This window comes from Neovison vison, chromosome 2, assembly GCF_020171115.1.
Source record: "Neovison vison isolate M4711 chromosome 2, ASM_NN_V1, whole genome shotgun sequence".
NCBI classification, from domain to species: Eukaryota; Metazoa; Chordata; class Mammalia; order Carnivora; family Mustelidae; genus Neogale; species Neogale vison.
Window position 1 is genome coordinate 78,834,915 of NC_058092.1, and position 16,550 is coordinate 78,851,464.

At 34.9% G+C, this 16,550-nt stretch overlaps 1 protein-coding gene across 3 annotated transcripts in view; it reads left to right on the forward strand.

The window, feature by feature from the left end:
- Window positions 1-16,550, forward strand: part of RPAP2 (RNA polymerase II associated protein 2) — an 83,328-nt gene that overhangs the window by 14,258 nt on the left and 52,520 nt on the right. For all 3 annotated transcript variants that reach the window (XM_044238679.1, XM_044238681.1, XM_044238680.1), the window contains 2 exons: window positions 10,013-10,048; window positions 12,023-12,959. In XM_044238679.1, the coding sequence (XP_044094614.1) occupies window positions 10,013-10,048; window positions 12,023-12,959 (973 nt within the window). The remainder of the gene's footprint in view (window positions 1-10,012; window positions 10,049-12,022; window positions 12,960-16,550) is intronic.

Consider the following 16,550-nt stretch of genomic DNA (forward strand, 5'->3'; position numbering starts at 1 on the left):
TTCTTGAAATTCTACTTTATATCCCCTTCCCTACCTCACTAAAAAAGAAAGATGAAAATGGCCTTGGTTTCCTTAATCTAAACAAATCAACTTAGTTTATATTCAGTGTGTGTAGTACGTGCTTATTATATGACAATCTACCCACACCTGTACGAGCGCACACACACTTATGAAACCAAATCTGTGAATTTATGAGACTGACACACTGCCTACTACACTAAGGCACCTCATATCTGTGAATTTAAATGGAAATGTTAATGGGATGGTGTAACAAGTACACAAGTGAAAAAAATTGTGTTTATTCTAATGGGGACAAGTACTGGGGAACCTTCAAATGCTTTTGAACAAATTTGATCTGACATTGATGTACAAGTTGAATTGGGAAAGAAAAAATCATAATTAAAGAGCTGAAAAGGGGGCGCCTGGGTGGTTCAGTGGGTTAAGTCTCTGCCTTCAGCTGAGGTCATGGTCCTGGGGCAGGGTCCTGGGACCCAGCCTCTCTGCTCAGCAGGGAGCCTACTTCCCCCCTCTCTCTCTGCCTGCCTCTCTGCCTACTTGTGATCTCTCTCTATTAAATAAATAAAAATCTTAAAAAAAAAAAAAAGAGCTGAAAGGCCCTTAGAGACAGTTTAACCCAACATCTTTATCAAACGAGCTCAGAAAGATTAAACGTATTTATTTCTTAAGCTAATGATAGGGTCTGAACAATGCTAGGAATACACTGACTGGAAGTAACCTGTGAGTAATCTATAAATAGACAGTTGTCACAATGTACATAGTGTAACTGTAGCCCTTATTTATGTATGATACTTGTCAGTACATAGCCATATTAGTAGCTTTTATATCTGCATGCATAATTTATAAATTCTTATGGGCAAGCAGTATGTCAGTTTATTTCATGAATCCACTAGAGGTCACTGTGTCTTCAGAGAATGTTTGATATTTTTAAGTGTTCTAATGATAAGAATTCTAGAATTCAGTGTTCTTTTCAAAAGCCTTTCTAGCTGTTGCACATCTAAGCTCTATGGAAACGGGATTTTTAAAGAAAGTCTGTTCATAAACTGTATGGGGTATAATATTCAGATCCTTTCTTCTTTAAAGGGAAAAAAATTGTTCCTTTTAAATGGCAGCATTTATTTTTATTTTTATTAGCTGAAGCTGTCATCATAATAAATTACATCACCATCATAATTAAATCACAATGTAATTTTATTATTTATTATTTTATTAATAATAATTATCAAATAATAATAAATTTTAGATTTTTAAAAATTAAGAGCAAATTTTTAAATCCAAAGAATTGAATATTGCAATGACTTCCAAAATTTTTTACCGTGAGGATATTTTACAATGTGATCCAATGCATACATATAACTGAAACAAATTTTTATGAAATGACATTTATCCTTACAACACAAAAAGCCTCTGATATTTTCTACTCTGTTGCTTCTTTAAAATGCTGGTGGTAACCCACTTAATTGGTTGATTTTGATCCACAGTGGGTTTGTTTTTGTTTTTGTTTTTTTAAAGATTTTATTTATTTATTTGACAGACAGAGATCACAAGCAGGCAGAGACGCAGGCAGAGAGAGAGGAAGGGAAGCAGGCTCCCCACTTGAGCAGAGAGCCCGATGCGGGCCTCTTTCCCAGGACCATGACCCGAGCCAAAGGCAGAGGCTTTAACCCACTGAGCCACCCAGGCGCCCCCTGATCCACAGTTTTAAGAGTACTATTTTGTTATATCTAGTTTAGGTTTTTAGTTGTGTTACTGTTAGAAAGTCTGTTATCAACACTAAGCCTCAGTTTCCTCATTTGCAAAGTAGAAAGTAGCATTTAATCTCTTAGTTCCCTTTAATTCTAACCTTTTCCAGTTCTGAGTCAGTCACTGCCGCTGTAGTGAAAGTTTGTCAGATAGAAATATCTTACTTATAAAAGTGATGAAAATTAGAACTATCAGCATAAGACTAGGGAAAGTTATACTATCTTTAGGGAAGTCTGTTTCACTTAAGAATTTAGAATAAAAGTTACTGACTTAAATAATTTGAACTCCTCAGTCTGTAAAGATGAAGGTTGTTAAAGTATTGGATCAAAAATTTTCAATTATGAAGAAAAACAGGAGTATTTTATAGAGTGTCCAGAACAAATTTTGAAGTTGCTATCTTCAGGGACACTGCGATCTTGCACACTATTTGGAAATAGAATTTTGAATTTAACTCAGTATAGTTATATTGCTTATATTGTTTATATATTGCTTATATTGCTGTGAAAGCTAATATAAATTTCCTTAGCAGATACCAAATACTGAAATCTTTAGTGTCTCTTAACATCTCTAAGATATTATTTTATATTATAGAAAGCTCACTACCTCATTGGTAGATATGTATAGAAAGATTTAAGAAAGATTTAGACAAATTCATGAATTTTAGCTTCATATTTCTATTGAGGCTTTGGAGTCAGAAGGGGCCTTAGAGATTTTCTACTTTCTCATTTTTATTATTAAGGTATGAAAAAAATATCTGGAGTATAGCTTTAATGTCATGGAGAACAGCAGCGCTTCTCACAAAATGTCTCCTGATGCCGTGTCAGAGACAGAACATTGACCTAGATGGGCTGGGTCATGATGCAGTATGATACTTCTCATGTTGTGAGTTAGAAATTTTTCACCCACTTGGTGGCCAGAAACAGACCACATACACTTGTGTTCCTCTGAGACAGCATGCTCATTTAGTCATATAGTTACACTTAGAAATCCTGTTTTGTTTGACTGTAGGCTCTGACAGGTGTTAGAAGTTTCTTTGTAACCTAAAAAATCAGAAGTTAAAACTGAGAAGAAAGGACAAACATTGAGAATCAAATTATGGTTTAAAAGATAAAATTAGGGTGAATGGTTAATGCTGACAGAGCTAAAAGCGCCATCATGTGGCCCAGAGTAGGGGATTTTCACACATGCTTCTTGGCAATAAACAGAATAATCTCAGAGGTGCGGAAGCCAAAAACCTCTGCAGAACAACTTCTATAACCTCTTCCTGAACAGCCACTTCTGTTGCTTGGTATACAGAATAAAAACTTTCTGAAAGAGGTTTTAACATGTCTCAGATTATATTTGGAAAATTTCCACCACAGAGGGCAATTGTAGCCTGCTACTTCTGTTGGTTCATGTTTAATAAACATATTCTGACCGGCATGAACATATACATCTATATGCATACATTCACAGGTTTTTTGGCACAAGTCATTTCTAATTTTAGATTTCTTTTTGCTAGTTACAGTTAATCACCTAATTTATACTTCAGTGAAAATAATACAAAGTATTTATGAAGAACCAGTTTGAACGTACTCTTTAACAAGATTATTTTTGTTTCTTAAGTTCAGCTTATGTGAGTTAGATTGAGAATTATCTCTGGATAAACTTTGAAGGGAATGAAAGGTACATAGAGTAAAAAGAGAGATGATACTTTTAAGAAAAAGCTTTTGAATCTCATTCATCTAGGGATAAAATAAGAAAGCAACATGGTGCCTCATTCTTTCTAAAGCTCTGTAGCAAAACAAATTGAAGTTTTACACTGAACCTTTCTTTTAATACCTCATTAAACTCAAGTCTAATTTACTTTAGAGTCATGTATCATTCTCCATTTTATAGACTGGGAATCAGGGAGATGATTAAGGCTACTCATCGAGTATCTAGAAACTATGTTCCATATAGTTCCCTTTACCTGAAGTCAGAAAAAATGAAACAAAGGAGAGGAAAATAGTAGCTTGTGAAGTATATTGAGTTCCTATGAGAGAGGTTAAGCAAAGGTGTACCCTCACAACTTTGAGTCTTTTTTCTGAGTTCAGTTAGGGGTAGCATGTTGTAGAAAGAGCTTGGACTTTGAAAAACCCAAATTCGAATCCTAGATTTACTAGTTAATTAGTTAACCTCTCAAAGCTTCAGATTCCTCATTTTTAAAAATAAAGTCATAAGTTATGTGGGGATTAATGAAGTAATATAAAAACCAGTTAGCAGAAAATATGGGAAGATGAAAAAGCCCTGGGGATGGATGGTGGTGATAGCTGTACAATAGTATGTATGTACTTAATGCCACTGAACTGTAACTAAATGGTTTAAATGGCGAATTTTATGTAATGTGTATTATACCACAAAGAACCCTATCTACCTTATGGTAGGCACTTAGTATATTCTCATTTTCCCCTTGCCTTTAGAGATCTTCTTTTAATTCTTAGTGTTTTTCCTCAAAAGATGTCGTTGTATAGCTGGATATTTCTCATAAAACTATCTTAAATTATATTCATGATTTAGAATGTTTACATTTTGATTACCCCTTCATTCAGCCATTAGACCTGTTCTTATATGAGCTATTCTCCCTCCAAGATCTTGAAATAAGAGCTTCCCGTTTCTCACCACAGCCTCTATCTCATCTACAGCTATCACTCTTGAGTGTGCTTTGTGACCTCATTTTGACCTCCTGTCTCTACCTTAGCTCTGTTCCAGGTTGGCCAGACCCTCATTAAATTAGCTTTCTTGGGCACTGCGGTCAGCAGTTACAGTATTGTCCTTTCAAACAATCCCAGATTCTTTTTCCCTTAACCTTCTACCATGCCTGCTTTCCCAAGCTTCACTCGTTCTTTTTTTCTGTGCTTTATTGGATAAAGTTCTCACATGCTTAAATAAGCTGTCTCCTTTAGCACTTAAGTGCTTTAGATAAGCTGTCTCATTTAATTCAGTCTTTAGGAGATCCCTGGGAAATATTGTTACCCATTTCATGGGTGATGGAACTGAGGCTCACAGAGATTTCGTGACTCACTCAGGAACACTTGGCTCATATATACAGATTGGGAAGTTAAACCCAGATCTGTCTGGTACCAATGCCTGCTGTCTCTTCATTCCTCTGGCCCGATTCCAGTTTATTCTATGTAGTCTCACTTGTATGCTCCCATGGTTGTTTTGTTTGTTTCTTATTGGCTATCCGATACATTCAGAACTTCTCTTCTTAAACTTTGAACCCAATCCCCAACTCACAGTAGATAATTTGACCTACTGCTTACCTGAAAGGATTGAGTGCATTAGGCAGAATCTCCTTCAGCACTATTATCTTCTTACGCTCTCTCATTTCTCTGCCTCATTGCTAATACAGTACTTTCTCTGTTACTGATTCTTTTCTCACCGAGGCTTGCTTCACGATTTATTTGTTTTATTCCTCTTTCAAACTCTCCTTTCATACTGATTATTTTTCTTCTACTTTAAAAAGGGTGGTGGGAGAGATACTGAAAAATATCCATTAGATTTAGCATTTCTGTGGTAATTGGTGGTCTTAGCAAGAGGCTTATCAGTATAGTAATGCGTACAGATTCCAGGAGGCAGAAGGTCAATGACTGAATAGAAGATGTGGGATTGAAAACCAGTGCAGACCTTAAAGAAAGCTTAAAATGAAAAATGGAGGGGGGCTACATGATCGAAGGAAGGGTTTGCATTTTGTAAAGTTAGATTTAAGTATGAGAACACCCTAAAAGGGAAGAAAAAAAAAAAGAGAGGTTTATGGAGTAAAACATCAGATCCACAGATTAGCTTTTATAATACAAACTGTATCAAATCTTTATAGACCCAACTGAATCCAAGGCTTTTCATTTGCTCAACAAGAAATTTTTATTTCTTCTTTAATTTCTTATAGCAGCTCATGTGTATTTCATCATACTTGTCACATAGTCTCTTGAATTATATGATGCAAAATGTAGTTAAGAGCCCTGCTGTCTTGGTTTGATTCATGGCTTTACTATTACCGCTATGTGATTTTGCACTAATTGCTGATTCTTTTAGTACTCAAATCTTTTATCTGTAATGTGAGGATAGTAGTAGTAACTACTCATTCTTATGAGGATTAACTTTGTAAAGCTCTTAGAATAGCCATTTTCCTCCTACTAAATTGTAACATCCTTAAGAAGAGGAATCTATTCTTTTATAAATTTTTTTAAGATTTTATTTATTTATTTATTTGACAGACAGAGATCACAAGTAGGCAGAGAGGCAGGCAGAGAGAGGAGGAAGCAGGCTGAGCAGAGAGCCCGATGCGGGACTCGATCCCAGGACCCTGGGATCATGACCTGAGCTGAAGGCAGAGGCTTTAACCCACTGAGCCACCCAGGCATCCCTATTCTTTATATTACTTAGTATGCCCAGCGTAATTCAACATATAATAGTTCAGAATTTTATATTTGAAGGAATGATGGAATATACTCTGCTTTTGCAGGTTAGCTATTGAGTATAAGAATTCCAGTTGAGAATCACTAGCTACACATATTTTCTTCCCTGTAGTGATACTCAGATCCCAGTGTAGGACCAAATGCCAGACAGCTGCAAGGTACTGAACCTTGACAATTTTAGCCCAGAAGACTTGGGTGGGGATGTGGGATAGGAAAAATGAGAGAACTACAAGTGGAAGTGGGAGGGTGTAGTCAACAGGCAATAAAACTCTCTGTTGTGAAAGTTGGCATATTATTTTGGCCAAAAATGCTCTTAATGGGAGTTATAAATAATGCCTGGAGCAGTCAAAGCTAGTCACCATCCAAGTAGTGTCCTTTGCTTTGAGGAAGACCACACTGAGATAGCTTCTATGACTAGAGTTTTAGTGAGTGGGAAGAAGTAGGGTAAACAGGATAATTTGGATGATTGGGAAAGGTTAGCCTCAGTTGGCTAAGGGACTAAGGAAGAAACAAAAATAGATTACATTTTTACTCTCAGGCAGCTCACTGCCCATTACCTTGTTTTGCCCTTCCTTCTAAATTTTTCATTGTTGGTCTTGGGGAATTCCTGAACTGCAGGGGAATTCGCTAGAGCAGGGATGGTAAATACTGATTTCATCCCTTATGCCTTCTGATGGGAGGTACTGAGAAGGAATTTAATAGGAAAGAGTGCCTTGACCTAGTAGTGCCTCCCATAACATAAGGAGAAGATTGGTGAGAGAGCCCATTTCCTTTAGTGCCTCTGGTGCTTAAGGCTGACCAAAGAAGACTGGATTATCTAGATAATATTATGTGGTTGATGTTGTTAGGTTTAATTATATAGAAAAATACTTGCGACTCTGACATTTTTTGATTGGCAGCCTTTCAAGGTTCAAATGACCTCTGGTTCCATCTGTCCATTTAATTTGACTTTTTAAAATTGCAACCCTATTTTGTCCTTTAAATGGGATTAATATTCAATGCCTTATATTCTCTTTCATGTACACCTAGTTTATTACATTTACTTTTTTTTCTATTAATAGACTTTATTCTTTAGAGCAATTGTAGCTTCGTAGAAAAATGGAGAGGAAAGTACATATACCCCCTACCCCATTCGTGGGGTACATATACCTCCTCCATTACCAGCATCCCCCACCAAAATTGTACATTTGTTTCTAATAATGAGCCTATAGTGACAAATCATTGTCATCCAAAGCCCATGGTTTACATTAGGGTTCACCCAAAGCTTTGATATTCTGTGGCTGGGCAAATATATAATAACTTGTATCCAGCATTACAGTATCATACAGAGTAGTTTTATAGTCCTAGAAATCCTGTGTGCGCCACTTATTCATCTCCCACCCCCCTCATAACCCCTGATCTTTTTACTATCTCCAAAATTTTATCTTGCACAGAATGTGATATACTTGGAATTACATAGTATTCAGGCTGGCTTATTTCACTTACTAATATGGATTTAAGTTCTTCCATGTCTTTTCCTAGCTTAATGATGGCTCATTTCTTATTAGTGCTTAATAGTATTCTCTTCTCTAAACTTACTACAGTTTATTTAACCATTTACCTACTGAAGGACATCTTGGTTGCTTCTGCGTTTTGGCAGATATGGATAGAGCTGCAGTAAACATCCATGTGCAGGCTTTTGTATGGACATAAGTTTTCACCTCCTTTGTATAAATACTGAGGAGCGAGAGTTCTAGATTGTATGGTTAGAGTATGTTTAGTTTTGAAAGAAATCACCAAACTGTATTTCACAATGACCGTACCATTTTGCATTCCCACTGTCAATGAATGAGAATTCTCCTGCTCCAAGTGCTCACCACCATGTGATGTTGTCAGTGTTCTGGATTTTAGCTATTCTAATAAATGTGTAGTGGTATCTCATTATTGTTTTAATTTGTATTTTGGTGATGCTGTATGATGTGTACGGCATTTTTTCATGTGCTTATTTGCCATCCTTGTATCTTCTTTGGTGAGCTGTTAAAATCTTTGACTCATTTTTATTGAGTTGTTTTCTTATTCTTGAGTTTTAACAGTTATTTCATATTTGGGATAATAGTCTTTTGCAAATATTTTCTCCTAATCTATGGTTTTCTTTTTATTCTCAACAATGTCTTTCACAAAGCAGAAATTTTTGATTAAATGAAACCTGGCTTATCAATTTTTTCTTTCATGGATTGTGTTTTTGGTGTCCTATGTAAAAAATCATCTACATTTTCTCAGGTTATCTTGTAGAAGTTTTATAGTTTTGTGTTTTATATTTAGGTTTGTGATCCGTTTTGAGTTAGTTTTTGTGTCAGAAGGATGTCTGGTCTTTGTCTTAATTCACTTTTTTGTATATACCCACTTTTTCTAATACCATTTGTTGAAAAGATGGTCTTCTTCTTTGTATTGCTTTCACTTCTTTGTCAAAGATAATTGACTGTAATCATGTGGGTTTCTTTCTGGGTTGTCTGTTCTGTTCCAGTGATCTATTAGTCTTTTCTTTGGTAGTCCTCCACTACCACACTATCTTGATTACTGTAACTTTAAGTATGTCTTGAAGTCAGGTAATGTCAGTCTTCCAACTTTGCTCTTCCCCTTCAATACTGTTAGCTATTTAGGGTCTTTTGCCTCCCCTAAATCTTTAGACTCAATTTGGTGAGACCCCCAAAATAACTTGCTGGGATTTTGATTGGGATTGCACTGTATCTGTAGATCAAGTTGAGAAGAGCTGGCATCTTGACAATATTGAGTCTTTCTGTCAATGAACATGGACTATCACTCCTTTTTTTTTTCTTCTTTGTGTATTTACTTTTATTTAATCTGTTTTGTAATTTTTAGAAGGCACATATTCTGAGTCACTTCAGAAGTGTTTTACAGAGTTTTCCCATCTTCTTAGATTTACTATTTTATTTGTTCCTTTTTATGTTGGCTTTCTAAGAACTTTTTCTTCCCCTTTGTAAATATCCATGATATCCAGTCAAATATGATTTCTGGTATTACATAGCAAAATTGTTCCTAGAATTAAAGTAAATCACATTATATACATGGTTCATATCTGTACTGTAATACAACTGCTTTCTCAGAAATGAGAATAAAAATTGACTATAAAGAGGAAATAGAAGAGCATTATAGTACATAATCTCTGCCCTCAAGGAGCTTGTAGTTTAGTTAAGAAACCACACTAAAGGGCACCTGGGTGGCTCAGTGGGTTAAGCCGCTGCCTTCGGCTCAGGTCATGGTCTCAGGGTCCTGGGATCGAGTCCCGCATCGGGCTCTCTGCTTGGCAGGGAGCCTGCTTCCTCCTCTCTCTCTCTCTGCTTGCTTCTCTGCCTGCTTGGTCTCTCTCTGTCAAATAAATAAATAAATCTTTAAAAAAAAAAAAGAAAGAAACAACACTAAAGCATATGAAAATTAAGACATGTAGATAAGAATTCTAGTGTTAAGTCATAGAGGAATACCTGATTAGTAGGTATTAACTGAGTGGATAATACTGACTCTAGAATTTACAGAAGGAAGTGAGTTACTTTAGTCAGGTTATTCAGGGAAAATTTTACTGGGCTCATGGAAACTGAACTTACTCCTAAGATATGAATAAATTTTGGAAAAGAAAGAGATTAATCCAGATTTCTTACAGATGAGTTCCATAATACTTCGTCCTTCAAATTTTTCTTAAAAAAACTTAAAATGAACTATTTCCTTTTAGATATATTTTCTATCCAATGTAGTTATAACAAACACTCAAATGTTTGACATATCAGTTACTTTCAATTTTCTATTGCTGTGTTTTGTCACAGGCATCCTGATTTTCAGCTGCTACAGGAAGGACAAAGGTATGGTTGAATCAGTATTGCTTACCTTCTATGTATTCTTGTTAATAGAAACATTAAGAGTAAACCAGGTGATATGAGCTCTTAGACTTCCTGTGTTGATACATTATGTAAGTGCCCATTTTAGACTACACAAAGAAATATTTGCCTTGTACAGCTTTTTCTTTTGTGATAATAAGATGCTATGTTTGATCTGTATGATTTATTGTACAGCTGTTCCTACCAAGGCAGTCTAATTGAACCTGTTGAAATATGACACAAACAGAGCTTCCATCTGAGATACTGTGCTTCTTTGTCAAGTAGATTATACCAATTACATTTGTTGAAAGGTTTTTATAACCTTATTTTATAGGATTTTGAAACTTAATATATCATTTGTTATTTGGAAGAGTCTCTAAAGCATTAATAGAAATTCCAAGTTTTGATATTTTCTAAACTCTCTTTGTGGTGGTGTTTGCCCAACTATAACCATGTCTTAAAAGACATTTTTTTTAAAACTTTTATCAGGATAAATTTTCCTGGTTATTAGTAGCTACCTTAGCACATGGAATTGAGCACATGTGAGAGATAGTTATTGATAAATATTTTTAATTATGGCTTTAAAATAATATGGAAAAATATAATTACCTTAAATTTCTAAGAGAAAGTATAAAACCTGAAAGTCAAAGTGTTCTAATTTTTTTGAAATTATACTTCAGATGCAAGAGATAATCCCATGGCTATATATAGGCTAGCTTCTAACTAAAAAAGTGATATCTAATACTGAATAGACTTGTCATTTTTTCTTTATTCCCATCCACAACCTTATTTTCAACTCTGTTTTTCTTTTTCTTTTTTTTTATACTTTTACCTGGCACACTTCTTTTTTTTATTACTATTGCATTATTTTATTTCATCTTATTCTTTAACCATTTAAAAAAATTAATAGCACCTTTAGGGAGCAATTTTAGGTTTATAGAAAAATTGCCTGAAAAGTAGAAAGTTCCCATATACTCTTTTTTTCCCCATATATTCTTTTACCACCCAGTGCCCCCTCTTGACCCAAAATCCTTATCCTAATCTTTTAAAGTTTTGATATGTGCATTTCCTTGAAAGTACCTGCTTATCTATCATTGCATATCTCAAGTTTGTATAGAAAACTTGAGATATGCAATAAAAAATAGAAAACTATTTTTTATTGTTAGCCTTCTGTTGTAACTCTGAGTTTTCAAATATATCTTTCATCAGTAAATGTTAATTTGCTGACTTTATTTTCTGCTATGACTTTCTAGTGTTTTTTGTTCTATCTATGAAATTGTAGAACTATCAACCAAAATTGGAAAATGTTTAAATATGTCTTTTTAGCCTGTTATCTTTCATAATCTAAGCAGAGTTTCTGTAATACATTTTTTTGACAAAGCGAGAGTGAAGTTTTTAAAAGAAAACCTTTTTTTTCAAAAGGATATATGAGGGGCGCCTGGGTGGCTCAGTGGGTTAAAGCCTCTGCCTTCAGCTCAGGTCATGATCCCAGGGTCCTGGGATTGAGTCCCACATTGAGCTCTCTGCTCAACAGGGAGCCTGCTTCCCCCCACCTCCTGCCTGTCTCTCTGCCTACTTGTGATCTCTGTCAAATAAATGAATAAAATCTTAAAAAAGGATATATTAAATATTACAGAAATATAACAGGCAAAAATCAACATAATTCATTAGGATGGAATTATCAAAGCTTTTTTCTTTTTGCTGTACTCCTAACACTTTTTAAGTAATGGGGGAAAAGATGGAAAGATGATGGAATTATATCAAATAAGGTATAGAGAAATAATAGATTTATAGTAGTCTTTGGAAATGTGTATATATGTATGTGTATACATATATATGCCTATAAATAAGGCTTTGCCTAGGGAATACAAATTTTTACCTTGAAAGTTACAAAATATAAATGCTGTGGCACATTTTGCTTTTCCATTATAGTTAATGTTTTTTTTTTTCCTTCTACAGTGGCCATTCTGGAAAGGAAGTACAGTTATGCACTAAGACCATTAAAACATCAGATATTGACAATCCTGGCCATTCTGAGATGCATTATGAATCTAGTGCTTCTAGTTCTCATAGTGATAGTAGCAGTGATAATGAGCAAGACTTTGTTTCCACCATTCTACCAGCAAACAGACCAAATGCAACAGGTATAAGTCCACAGCTGCCCAAAAAAAGCATAATGAAAAAGAAAGCTGGTCAGAAAGCTAACTCCAAATGTGAAGACAAAGAAGAGACAGTAATAGCTGTCACTGAGCAGCTAGGCAATTGCAGATTAGATAGTCATGGGAAAGCTGCTGCTTGTGAACTTCCTTTACAGCAAGTAAGTACTCACATTTCTTCAAATAGTCCTTTGCAAGAAAAATTAGAAGCTACGGAAAATTCTGAAAATAAATACAGTAGTTCAAAAATAACTCTAGTAGGCATAAGTAAGAAAAGTGCTGAGCATTTTAAGAGAAAATTTGCCAAATCAAACCAAGTTTCTAGGTCACCCTCTAGGCCGGTGCAGATGTGTCCCGAAATTGCAAAGACAAACTTACTTAAAGTCCTGAAAGAGACTTTGACTGAATGGAAGACAGAAGAAACTTTGAGGTTTTTGTATGGCCAAAATTATGCTTCTTTGTGTCTGAAACTCTCTTCATCCCCTCTGGCTAAAGAAGAAGAATTTGATGAAGATGACATATGCTCTGACTCAGATAAACATTCTCCTGCCTTGCAGGAATCTCAGAACAGCTTGGATGAGTCTTTACCTTTTAGGGCCTCAGATACAGCCATTAAACCACTGCCAAGTTATGAGAACTTGAAGAAAGAAACTGAAACATTAAATCTGAGAATAAGGGAGTTTTATAGAGGACGATATGTTTTGAGTGAAGAAACCACCAAATCACAAGACTCTGAAGAGGTATGTCTTAACGATGATTTAAGTTTTCTGTGCTGCTAGCATATGGGACACTGACCATAACAAATCTTGAAACAGTAACATTAAAGAAATAATTGTTAAATTTTCAGGTTTGTTTAGTTTATCAGTTTTTTTGTTTAAAGTGCCATCTCCAGAGGCACCTGGGTGGCTCAGTTCCTTAAGAGTATGCCCTTGGCTCAGGTTGTGATTTCAGGGTCTTGGGATCAAGTCCCACATCCAGCTCCCTGCTTGGTGGAGAATCTGCTTGAGATTCTCTCTCTTCTTCTGCCTCCCCACCCCCACCACTTGTGTGCTCTTTCTCTCTCTCTCATAAATAAATATAAACTTTTTTTTTTAATGTCATCTCCAGTATTGGCATTACAATTTTCCAAATAAGTTGACATTTGCACCCAGGAAATTTCATAAATATGTAGTATTTTTCTCTAATATAGGAGTAGCCTAGAATTGTGGGATAAAGCTTTCTTTAAAACCTAGTTCTTTGTATAATATGTAAACTCTCTAGGGAGGCTTTTTTCCCCTCTACCAACAGATACTCTTTGTATTCTTATATTCTTTCAAATCTCTACATGGAGCATGTATCTTTGTATTTCATTTCCAATGGGTCTGTACATAGTGGAGTAGACTTACTAGTTGAATGGTAAAATATTTATCTGTATAGTATTTGGCCAGCATGCCCATTCACAACAATATCAATGAAAATAATATAGGAAAGGAGACGTATTGGGAAATAACAGATATAAGAGAAAATGGAAGGAACACATCAGACCTAGATTTTCATATCTGCTCTCTCATTTACTAGCTATATGAAAAATTGGTCTCTTAAATTTGAGTGTTCATCTGTAAATGGGACTATATATAAATAGCTTTCCTTTTTCAGTTGTTAAGAATTTAAAAGTAATGTTTGTAAAGCATTTATCACAGTGCCTCATATACAATTAGTACTCAGTAAATAATAATTATCTGTAGGGATTAAATGTATGTTGCTGAGATTAAGGGGGAGCGATTCTCTCAGTATTTCTCTTACCCATTTTTATGTTCATGTATAGCTTAAGAAATGAAGTTATTTGGCATGAAGAGGAGTGGGCAGTAACCTTGTTTTTCTGACAACTTTTGCTATTAAAGATTTCTGAGTAAATGTGGCTCTAAATTTAAGAACACATTTGGAGATTTAGAAAGAGTAGAAGTACAGTAATAATTTAGAAATTTTCTACTTCTGCAGAATGCTCCCTAGCCCAGTACTATTATTTTAAATCACTTCAATTGTATCATTATACAATATTTATAAGTTTTATAGTAAGCTTGGAGAAACCCTTTATCTCTGTCACTCAGCTGCGTAAAGCTACATTAATGTATCATTTATTTTATCATTTTTGTGCTATAAGCCTTAAACAGAAAAAATTACTTAAAAAAGAAAATTGACTATTCCTCTGTTGCATAATATTTTAAAACTTTTTCATTGAAGTATAATGCAAATAGTAAGTGTGCCATTTATTAATTATCACAAAGGAACACAGCCTTATAATCATTACTCAGGCCAAGAAATTTGAGTAAAACAAAAGCCCCACTATGTCTTCTCCTAATTATTACCTCTTTCCAAAATGAGTAACTATTATAATAACATGGATTCACTTTGCCAGTTTTGAACTGTAGTAAATTCACATAGTATATGTTCTTTGGTTTCCTGTTTATTTCATGCAATGTTAGTTCATGAGTCATTTTTTGTGTTGTTCCATGTGGCTATAGTTCATTCTTTTATTGCTGCATAGTATCTCATAGAAATAGGCCACAATTTATTCATGTTAATGAGCATTTAGGCTTTTCCAGTTTAGGGCTGTAGTGTTATGAACTTTCTTATTTATGTCTCTCTTCTAAGGTATGTGTATTTCTGTTGGGTGTGTATCTAGGACTTGAACTTTTGGGTCATAGTGTATGTGTATATGCAGCTATACTGGATGATGCCAGTTTTCCAAAATAGTTTTGCCAGTTTTTAGTCTAGTACAGCTGTATGAGAATTTCCATGATCCACATTCTTGATCGGTACTTGACATTGTTAATTCTCACCATTTCAGTGGTACTGTTTTTTTATTATAATACATTTCTCTAATGATTAATGAGTTGAGCAAGGTTTTATTTGCTTTTTGACCATTTGGAATGTCTTGTGTCTTTTCAAGTCTTTTTCCCATTTATCTGTTGGAATATCTAAGTATTTTTTCTTACCAATTTTGAAGAAATTCTTTATTCAGGATTCAAACCCATTTTTAGTTAATGTGTTTTGCAAATAACATCTTCTACTCTGAGACTTGCCTTTTCACTCTCATTAATGATATCTTGAGTCCAACTTATTCATTGTTCCCTTTAGTGACTTCTTTAGAAATCTTTGCTTAGCCCAGGTTACTTCATCTTCTAGATTGTTTTTCCTTTCATCCTAGAATTGATTTTTATTATGAGCAGTATGGGTCAGATTTCATTATTTTCCTTTGGAGAAATGTGTGCATATTAAAGTTTGAGAAACACTATTGATTGGGGAAAGGTGGAGAGAGGTGTTGCTCATTCTGTTAGTTACTAAGAGAAGTGGGAGAGGTAGGTCAAAAATCTTTCACCATTGGGGCACCTGGGTGACTCAGTGGGTTAAAGCCTCTGCCTTCAGCTCAGGTCATGATCCCAGGGTCCCGGGCTCAAGCCCCTCATGGGCTCTTTGCTCAGCAGGGAGCCTGCTTCCCTTTCTCTCTCTCTCTCTCTGCCTGCCTCTCTGCCTACTTGTGATCTCTGTCTGTCAAATAAATAAATAAATAAAATCTTAAAAAATCTTTCATCATAATTATGGATTAATTCTACTTTTGGTTTAATAAATTTTACTTTTAATATTTTGAGACCATGTTATATGGTATTTAAAAAAAGATTGTTATGTCTTCCTAGTAAATTGAACCTCTGTATTATGAGTGACCTTTCTCTACATTGGTTAAGTTTTTTTTTTTCTTACAGTCTGTTTTGCTAGCATTAGCATTCTTTTATTAGTATTTTCAGGACTGCCTTTTTTTACTTAGGCTGGTAATTGTTTTTATGTGGAGAAATTAGTTTGTTTACATTCAGTGTCATAATTGATATATTTGGGTTTGTGCCATCTCACTCATTGCTTTCTGCTTGTCTCATCTGTTCTATGTTCCTCTTTCTCTCCTTTCCTGATTTTGTTGAATTAAATAGTACTATTTCATTGTTTACCCTCTATTAGCTTGCTTTTTATACTTTATTTTACTAATCAGAAGTGGTTACTCTAAAGATTAAAATCTGAATTGACTGAATTATTATAAAAGTCCAATATAAGTTAATTTTTTTGCTTCCTAGATAGTACCTTAGAAACTGTAATTCTGTTTACCCTCTCTGGGCTTAGGTGTTCTTGTTGTCTTTTTTTATTCTCTCTATATTTTAAATCCTGTAAGATGATTTATAGTCCATATTCAGTTGAAGTTTTTCACTGACCTGAACCGAAGGCAGATGCTTAATGACTGAGCCACCCAGGTGCCCCTCAACGTAGGTATTTTAGTATATGTGCTGCCGAAGCGAGCACTCAACGTA